Consider the following 10568-nt stretch of genomic DNA (forward strand, 5'->3'; position numbering starts at 1 on the left):
GTATTTCGTATTGAGTTTTCGTATATCGACCGTGTTCGACATAAATCCGCTCGAATTGGTTCGTTTTCGAAATTCTTGATATTTCGTAAGTTCGCGTTCGTTTTCGTGTCCGACTTTACCGTTTTCGTTTTCGTATTTTAAATGTAAAAATAGAAAATAATTTAGGAGTTTTTCGACCGTTTCCGACCGTTTTCATCCATACATGGGAGGCATTGTTGTAAGGAAGTAAAATTGTAGCGATGATATTTACACTAATTAATTAACACGCGTGTATGTAACTCTAGACCTCTGACTGCAATTCTATGCTATCAAAATCAACTAACCAAAAGTGAACTGTGAAGATTGCAACTTTGCAAGTACCAGTGAGCTTGTTTGGATGCAAATGTGTCTTCCTGCCCATGGATCAGGCATTATTCAATCGAGCTGGAAATTCATGATAGACATGAAGAGCAGAGCAGTCCAGCAGGAAAGGCAAAGCAAGGCAACGCTGTTAACTTATGACGTGTTTCTCTTGATCGTATTGGTGCCAAAAACCGATGTATGGAAATATGGAATCAAATCTTTGTCGAGGCAGTTCAGTTCAGGCTTGAGAGTGCGCTTCTTGAGGGCCAAAAATCTTCGAGTAGTTTCAAAATTTACAATGAATACTTACAATGCAAGGGTACATGTACATACAAACTGTACTGAAAACAGCGAAAATATGAATGGAATTTTGTACGTAATTCGTTCTCCGTAATTCGTTCTCGCAACGCCAATTAATCTCCGTCTCAAACACGATCAATATGGGAAACTGCCGTAACAACCGTCACTCCGTTCGCTGGCACCGACGACATGGAACAGGTCGGAGAAGTCGGCCCTGTCGACGAAGCCGTGCAGCAGGCCCATCTCCTCCACGTACGGCGGCGTGCGGCTGCTGACGGTGACGGCGGCCGGACGCACATCCGCCAGTACCGGGTACTGATAAGCGCCTTGTTGCGGCCCAGCTCCGGCGGCGGCAGCGGTGGTCCTCCTGCTCCAGCCCCGCCGCCGGCCGTCGTCGTCGTCGTCTGGTCGGCACGGCAGCTGCCTGTGTGGCGCCGGCGCCGGCGCCGGAGCGGCGGACCTCCCCGTGAGGCGCTGCACGAGGTCCTTGAAGCCGGCTTCGTCGGAGGTGACGAACTGCGTCTCGATGTACGTCACCTTGACGCCGACGTTCTTGCTGTCCATGCTAGATCTTCCTTGGCTAGACTTGCTTGTGTCTAGAGCTGGCTGATGGAGCAAGCGGCTATGCATTTGTCAAACCTGCCTTTTTGCTGTATTTATAGGATAGGATGGGGGTGAGTACAAGTGTACGTGACCTAGTCCGTCCGCCGATAGAATGCATGGTTTCTGGTAGGTTTGCGGCGCGCTCACTCTGACTTATTAGTTGTGACTGGGAGCAAAGCTGCTGCTGAGGGCGTTTGACTGGTCGTCTTCGCTGGGCACAGAAACGAGAGATGGGGAAGGCCACGGTCAACTTTAGCAGGTGGGTGGTCAGACCCTCGTCGTCGTCGCCTCGTGCGCCTGTCAGCGTCGGGTCGCTCCGATCCGCTCGTCGTCGGCGCCCCCACCTTCGTCGCTGCTGCCGCGCGCCGCCGCACCCGTCCCTGCATTGCACGGCCGGAAACCGCACACGTACGCGTGACACGACCGGGCATACGGTGACACTAGTCCCAGTTGATGCAATGCAAGTGCTTCCAGGCTTCCAGCAACGGCTAATGTCACGCACGCATGCACGCATGCATGTTCCTCTTTCCCTTTCCTGAAGCCATCCTTGATTTATTTGCAACGGATGCATGTAGTGGCACAAAAGAGCCTTCCAGACATGACCAGTGTGTACGTGCACCGCGATGCCATTTGACTGGCACGTACCAAGGCACTTGCGCGCATTGACCGTTCTTTTTGTTAGAGTTCAAGGGCATATAGCCTCGATCAGCTTTTCAACTGTATTAGTGAAAAGACAAGAAGGTTTACAGCGCCGAGTTTAACTATAGTTGTCACTCCCACCGGAGGATGAGCAATTAATACTACTCCAGCTGCATGCTCAACCGAGCTAACGAACCATAACAAACCCCCAGAACCAGACAGACATATAACCAAAAAATTATAAGACTCTCGACCTCACAAACTACACCTATTACATAAGATTCAGAGAGTCATTCAGCGGCCTCTGGCGGCGCTGACATGCTTGTAATCACCATGATCTCATCGACACCGTACCATGCATCTTCTTCAGCTACCAAGGCTGGTTCTCCCCTTGGAAACTTCAGGAACCTCCCTGACTTTGAATCTGTTAGCCAAATTAAACGACCGTTTTTGCAACACCTTGGATCTTTCGTTCCTGAGTTTCCAATTACACCAAAGAACTGCAGAGTTATAATCGTGTTTAAAAGCTCATGCCTCTTATTACTTAGACAAAATTTGCCTATTTCAGCACCAAGAAGCTCCCATAGTCTTAGACAAGAAAACATTAGGTTTCCTAGTTTCATACTTAAAGTTTTTTTCCGAAAGGCCGACAAAAGCTTTGTCAGGAATTCTAAGACGAATATAAAGAAAAGACAAATGCCAGCCCAGTTTTTTGACCGGAAACTGGGCTAGAAAAACCATACAATTTGGAGGGTACCTACTCCGATGCACACCTAGGTACCAAGTTACAACTCGATTTGGTCAACTGACCCGACTATACTATTAAACTACTCAACTACGGCAACAAGGCCAAAAAGACCCGTCAAATCCAAGCGACACACACTTGGTCACCGATCTCAGCCACGACCAAACAATGGCACAAACAAAAGAGCGACCCAGGCCGTACCAAACACGCCTAACAAAACGAAACTCCACCCCAGATCCCGGTTCTCCAAGACAACTGACGAAACCACTCAATGCACGTCGGATTGGGACATCGACCGCCGGACCACTCTGAAACTACTACCACTCCATGAATCACCGAGGTCCCAAGCTTCCTCCGCCGCTGGGGTGACATGGTATAGTCGATCGACTCCTCAATTTCTCCATCGTCTCGCCATTGCCTCAATCACAGCTGCCCAAAGAGGACGAAACAAGGGGCTTCAGGGAGAAAGATCAACGCACTGGCCATCACCTCACCCGGTCGGATTGGGACATCGACACGAGCCTCGCCACTCCTAGCTCGGTCGAATTGGGACATCGACACGAGCCTCACGAAACCACAGCCCACCCTAGCACCACCATCACCGCTGACCCCCGCTGTCCACTGACCTCCACCCCAACAGACTGGAGCCCCAGCCACGCCACCATGGCGCCTCTGGCGCTCCTGCTTGGCCACCAGCAATCACGCCACCACGGCATCATTGCCGCTTCCAAGCAATCCGCAGCTGACCATGCCACCACGGCGTCGTCGGTTTCCTACTATTCCCGGCCAAAGGAGGGGAGCAACCTCTAACGACGCCTCCAGGGAGGGGAATGACGCCCAAGGGCGCCACCGTCGTCTTGCCGGTACCCGGCGTAGCCTTCGACGAAGTCCTCCCACTCATCCATGAGCAGAGAACAACAGGGGAGGTGCGGGCGAGGACGCGAGTCCCCCTGGGCAGATGAGCGACCGCAGGTACCATGGCACGAACGCCGACGTGTCTGCCTGCAGCATTGCACGGCACACCTCCGGGTCCGTGCTCACCACCGCTGGTGAGCCACACCTTGCCGGGGGGCGGATCCGGCTAGAGGGAGGCCAGATCCACCCACCCCCACCCTGCGAGTGCCGCCATGGAACCACCACTGTACCTCCGCGCTGCCGCACCACCACCACCGCGCAGCTACATCACCACCACGTGGGAACGCCAGATTCGGCTAGTGGAAGGCCAGATCTGGCCGCCCGGGCGCCGGATCTGGTTACCGGAGCCGCCGCCGTCGCTGTTGGCCCGATGACGAGCAAAAGCAGCCGACCACCGCCCAAGGTAGCACGAACCGTGGCCGGTAGCTGCAACCACGGTCGCGCCCGCCATGGCCACTCCACCTCCGCTGCTGGGTCCCCAAGACACGCGACGTCATCTCACACCCACACGCCACCGTCGGTGCCATGGCCGCCGCCGAGCCCCCTCCCGCACGAAGAGCCCGGCCCGCCGGGGAGAGAGGCCTCACCGCCACCATCACGGAAGGCCGCGCGGGCCTCCCAGCTGCCTTCTCCAGTGGTAGCAAGGGGGAAGAACTGAGAACGGAGAGGAGGGGAGAACGGAGAGGAGGGGAGGTTGGCGGCGCTTAGGGTTTTGCCTCCCGTGCCGCCCTTGCGGGAGCGGCGCGGGGGTCCCATGTGTTCATACTTAAAGTCTATAAGCTCTTTCCAGAGCTTATCTTTATCAAAATATATTCTTTAGCCAATAAACTAAGGCCCTGCTTGGTTGCTCTCAGTAAAGTTTATCGTTCGTTACATCGAATATTTGGACACATGCATGGAGTACTAAATATAGACTATTTACGAAACTAAAAATACAGATAGAGAGTAATTTGCGAGATGAATTTTTTGAGCCTAATTAGTCTATGATTGGACACTAATTTTCAAATAAAACGAAAATGCTACAGTACCTGTTAAACTTTAACATTTCCAACCAAACACCCCCTGACAAGTGTACAACAGTAGCGTGTAGGAACTAAAGCAAGGGCACCGTAACTTTTCGGTGGCACCAAAGCTCTCCGACGGGTGACACTAGAGATTTTTGGAGGGTCCAAGCCTGGAAAAATCACAAAGCAGTGTGCATCGCATATTTCCGGTGTAGCACCAGAGTTATGCAACGGAGACTAAGTATACAAAGAGTAGTGTATAGGCACGATGGAGGCTTAGAGAACACAAGAGCTCTCTAGTCCATGTACTTTGAAATATGGATGCTATCAGGTCAAGAATTGAAGCTCTAGACTAAGCACTAGTATTCTCCGGTTTGACACCCGATAAACCACCATAGGAAAAAGGCAGGACTAGTCAACAATGGCTAGTTGACATATAGCATGCTGATGCAACCTGAAACAAACAATATCTGCCCACGCCAACAACAACAACCCCAAGATCTCGATCACAGTGTCAAGTTGGATGTTGGGATGAACAAGACATCACACCAGAGTCCCAACACCCTAATGATGAGTGGAAGATCAACAAGAATAAGTCCTAGGTTTAGAATCCTTTCAAGAAGGAAGAACAGCACCAAGTGTTTGATATATCATCCAAGCTTAGACAAACCATGTTCTGATTACATATAGATATTTATAGATCATAAACACTAACACTAGATAGAGCTGAATAGCAGTAGAAAGATGAAAGGTTCTTAAGCAAATTGAAAGTCACTAAAAGGCCAACTTAGCCATATCTTGAGCACACACTTGATGTACAGCTTTCATCAAATAGCTATAACTCTTGACATAGAACTCCAAAACACAATCTTCTTGAAAAGTGTCAAACTAGACTTGATATTCTTCCCAATGGTGTATAAAGTGATCTTTGGAAGCTTGCAAATTAATTGTAGCTTGCCTATGAACTTGGCACATAGATCAACACCATTGGTCAATGAGTTGATTCCACTTCTTCTACCTTCCATCAATGATTTGTTTTGTTATCTTCATGAGTGCTTCTTTAAACTTGTTTTCACGGGACCTTGTCATACACTTGGATTGTTGATGGGATCCATATTTTGGTCAAACTTATGATGATATTTGCTTGTTTTAGCTTCTTTGGTTTGTTGTGTCGCATCATTCTCCCCCCTCTTCAACAAAATTTCTCCTCAAAGCTTTGGCTTCATCACCTGCATTATATAAGGACAGGTCTAACACATTAAAAGAATTACTAACACCATATTCACTAGGTAATTGAATTTTATATGCATTGGCATTGATGCGATCTACCGCTTGAAAGGGTCCATCGCCTCTATGATGAAGCTTAGACTGTTGTTGCTCTGGAAATCTTTCCTTCCTCAAATGTAGACAACCCTATCTCTTGGTTCAAAGTAGACCTTTGTTCACCCCTTATTTTCTTGTTTCACATAACATTAGTTTTGATGTTTGATACTTGCTCGAACTCTCATAGGTGGGTGTGTAAGGGTTCTCTTTTTCTACTCTAGAAAAGATCTGCTCTAGATCCTAAACTTTAGCTATGAAACTAGGGTGAAGCTCATTGCTATAGGTAAGGACTCATTTGGACAAAGATGGTGGCTCCAATCATGTGCCCTTTTGGAGAAGCAAAATAGTATACAAAAGTATGGTCCATAACAAGGTAAGATAAAGATAAGATAGATGAGTAGGTTCTAAACTTAGAAAATTTGCTACAGTTCCCAGGCAATGGCATCAGAAAGCTTGTTGACACAAGAGGTGGCACATAGAATGAACCATTAGTGCACGAGTGTCAAGGTAACTTTCAGCCAGGTGTATTCCAAGGTATCAAATTTCTATGGGAAACGAGAAGTGACAAGAGTAAGAATAAGAACACCTAAAGCTTGGGTTATGATAGATTGGGGTAGAGAGGACTTTCTATTGGTTTTCTTACTTAAATAAGAAAAATGTTGAGGATATTAAAGCTATTTACTTTGGAGCACATTTTGTTTAACCAATCTAGAGGATTGATTAATAACAAAATGCCCCTGTGATTTAATAACTAGACCTATCATGGTGGAATATAGAGGATGGACAAGGTTGTTACCACCTGCCACCTACTACTAACTATTTGAAGGTCTTGCCATAAACATAGGCAAGCTATAGCCTAAGCACCATGCTTAATCTATAGGCTCATTACTCTGATCTGGATCATGACAAAATAAGATCAAAACACTCTAACCAAGCAGTGAAACCCATAAACAACAGTAACATAACAACACGTATTAATGTAGAAGATCAGAGTCACCATATAGAAAATCTCGGACTTCACTTGATCAGAGTTGCATCCAGTCGAGGTACAAGTGGAAGACATCACTGACAGTCTTGGCCCATCTCCAAGCTTTTCCTCACTCTCTCTCTATGTTCTAATTCTAGAGATACGGCTTTGCCTAAGACCAACTATACTAATGCTTGGTTTTCTTGGAGATTGATGCTTCACTTGGTGCCAACACCCTCCTTTTATAGTGTAAGAGCGAGGGTAGGGGTCGGTCGAAGGGTCGATCGACCCTAGGACGATGGCACCGACCTGCCATCTGACGACTTAGGTGAGCTCTTGGTGTTAGTTGCTTGCTGTCCTAAGGCAGTTCCATGTTGGTTGAGATTTAGAGTGTATGATGGTGGGCCATCCAATCCTAGGGGAGCATCCTAGCGGCCCTTGGATCAAAACCGACTCAATCCACTGGATATGTCCAATGGGCCATGCTAGGCAGGGCCAATGTCGTGTCATGCCCTACTGTGTTGTAGATTGTCGGGTCGCTACGAGCCGTCGTGCCTAGCGGGCTGTGGCTTCATGCCTGGCCTTCGGCCCAAGGCGCGGCCCGTAGGCCAGTTTTCGTGACGTGTTGGCCTATGGCCCATCAAACCAACATCTCATTTTCATCAATATTTTTACCAAATGCTGAAATATTTTATCATTTTCACCAATTCTTTATCATTTTCACCAATATAACAATTAACAGCACATATACACAAGTCATAACTACACCAACAGTTCATTTTCACCAGGCCGCTACCCGGCCGATAGTTGGAACGGGCCGTGCTCGTGCCATGCGCACGTGTCTAGGTGGTGGCCCAAGCATAGCCTGGTCTATCAGGCCAGGACAGCCCGGGCCCAGTGGCCACCGTGCCGTGCCGTGCTCGGGCCGGGCCAAATTACCGAGCCATGGGCCGGGCCGCGGGCTGCATGGCCATCTATAGATCTGAGGGAGAGGCGACGGTGGGTAGGGTTTCCTTGAGGGCGATGTGTTCCAACGCTACTGGAAGGAAGTCGCCATCCGTGTTGTAGTTGTCCTGGTCCTCGATCAGCGGCATCATCGCTGTCCACGTCATTGCCTTCGTCTACCCTCCTAAGGCCACCGCCGACGATGTCGTACTATAGCGGTTCGCGCTGGCGCTGAGTTCCCCTACCGATAACTCCACCATCTCCTACAACCTCACAACCACACTGTCACTACAGAGCGAAACTCTAGCATGTACCGGGGCATCGACTACGAGCGCATGGTCATGGCGCTCTCCTTCAACAGCACCCGCTTCAACGAGTCCACCAAGAAGGTCCTGGGGTTCTGTGTCACCATGGGCAGCGCGTCACGGCCCATTAAGCTCTCCGTGGGGAGTGTGTGGGAGTTTACAGCAGAGAACGAGGTGGGCAAGTTTGACGTGGAGCTAAAGCTAGACACGGTGCTGCAGTACAAGGGGCGCAAGGCCAAGTGCCCACTCATGGTCATCTGCCTGCTCAAGCTATAGCTCGTCGACCCGGAAGTCACCGCCATCGCAGATGAGACGACCAAGTGCACCATCCTCTGGGGCAAGAAATCTGGCTACTCATCATGCATCACTACCATCATTCTAGTTCCGTGGCTATTACATTAGCAGTAGCTCCTGCTGGCTAGCTATAGCAAACGTTGATGAGTCAAGGAGCTAGCTAGTACTACTAAAAGATTTCTTTTGCGTGGCGTTAGGGTTTTTTGATTGGAGGTGGGCATACTTTTTGCCCGTCTCTATTGTTTCTAGGCAAGCGAGCCACAACCGACCCCTAAATAGTCCACCTCGGTTAATGTTAATAGAGGCGGGCACATTAAAAAGCCTATCTCCATTAACCCATATTAACAGAGGCAGTCATCTTAAGGTTCCAGCCTCTATAAATCAATTTTAGAGGTGGGAACACTATAAGGCCCACCTCCATTAATAAGGCGGTCGTCTTAAGGTGCTCGCCTCTATAAATCGATTTTTGCAGGCGAGCACACTATAAGCCCCGTCTCCAAAAAAGGTTGAGGCCCATGTTGGTATTTCTTAGCATCGCTACTCTAAATAGACTTTTAAATCTATCCATATGGATACCTCTAACACCCCTTAAACTAGGTTGTCATCCTCAGCATAAAACAGAGGTGCTAGTATATATATTTCTCTAGAAAATGAATAAGGGATCCGAGCGCACAGATAATACTGATGTAGCATTTTAACCAGGAGTAATTCAGGTATTGTTATTTATATTTTTACCACTAGGAAGGGAGTGCATTGGATAATGAGCAATGAGCACTATATGTGATCATGGAGAGCTTAACCGTATCTTTATCTATCTCTCATGCAGGGCAAGTGTCACATTAAGATAAATAATATGAATATAAATGATAAGTGACAAAAGATAAATGAGAGAACATAGCCACACATATAAATAAGATAATCATCTCAATAGAATACTCTAAGTCTATAACACTAGCATGGACTAGGACAATCTACAAGAATAAATACTAAGTATTCTAACTATAATGTCAAACCATATAATGATTAGTGCAATTACACCTAGCATCATCGTAGGAGAAAGTTATACTTATGCATAGTGATATTACTAAGGAAGATCATGAACAGAGCAATCAATTCCCTATAATAGTGGTGTTCTATGGTCCGTATACTCGAGAGGAGGACTAGGAAGCACTTAACAGGACTGTCACTCCGATGATCTACCTCATGATCTGGACTATAAGGGGTAATCACAGATAAATATAGTCTAGGCACCTCACCTATACAATACCTATCACTCACCCATTGGCCCAATGAGTAAGCGTTATATGATCCTATGCATAAGCATAATTCTAAACTTACTACGCTAAGCATATAATCAAAGTAAACTAAGACCAATATAATTTAGAACATAAGCAAATAGAATAAAGTCAATTCTGATGTAATCAAATAGATCAAAGTCATATTCATAATAGCAAGAACTAATATGAATACTACAATGAAGAATAAGAAATTACCAAGAACAAAGATAGATCCGGACTCCAAGCTAGGCTTAACTCCTTCTAGATCTAATTCTATGTAGCTATGCTAAAGAACTATAGAGCTCTAATTGAGATGGTGACTCTAAGGCTTTTCTAAATTCTCTTGATGATATGATAGAAAAAATTCCTCCCTCTAGGGGGGTTAGGCCTTGTATATATAGCCCTCTAGGAAGCACCACAGCCCTCGGATCAAACTAACCTTGATAGATGGCCAAGATTAGTCCTCAACGGCGGTGGAGGCAGGATCCGCGACATTGCACCTCATTGGTCGAGGCAGCCGGGCGACTACCCTTGCCCTTGGGCGCCCGCCCCTGGCTCTCTGCCAGGTGGGTCCCACTTTGCAGGGTTGCCTTCTTGAGTCTTCTAGAGTATTGCTGAGTTACCGATGTGGTCTTTTCTCTATGTAAATCTGATATGTGGACCTCCTTTTATTCTTATTCTGATAACCCCTGCAGAAATAGACAATCACCAAAACTTGTGGAATTCTATTAGTATAAACCCCTATTGCTAGATGATATTCTTGTTTAAGTCCTTTCTCATGTTATGTTGACGGTTAAAAAGAGGACTTATCTACCATCAATAAACTTCCCCAAGCTTACCTTTTGCTCATCCCTGAGCAAATATAGACTCAGTGATGGATTAGGAGTTGCTACAATGCTTTCACTCATA

General features: G+C 47.4%; 1 protein-coding gene and 1 pseudogene across 1 annotated transcript; one reads left to right on the forward strand and one right to left on the reverse strand.

Moving 5' to 3' along the window:
• On the reverse strand, positions 398-1337 carry LOC8078337. The gene has a single exon (XM_002453579.2). It carries the CDS (start codon positions 1270-1272, stop codon positions 778-780), a length of 495 nt encoding a protein of 164 aa, XP_002453624.2. The 5' UTR covers positions 1273-1337; the 3' UTR covers positions 398-777.
• Positions 7784-8490, forward strand: LOC8059042 (annotated as a pseudogene).

Source organism: Sorghum bicolor, chromosome 4 (genome assembly GCF_000003195.3).
Source record: "Sorghum bicolor cultivar BTx623 chromosome 4, Sorghum_bicolor_NCBIv3, whole genome shotgun sequence".
Lineage (NCBI taxonomy): Eukaryota > Viridiplantae > Streptophyta > Magnoliopsida > Poales > Poaceae > Sorghum > Sorghum bicolor.

Coding starts and splice junctions, on each gene's coding strand:
- LOC8078337 (XM_002453579.2), bottom strand. CDS start 1,272: ATGCATAGCCGCTTGCTCCATCAGCCAGCTCTAGACACAAGCAAGTCT.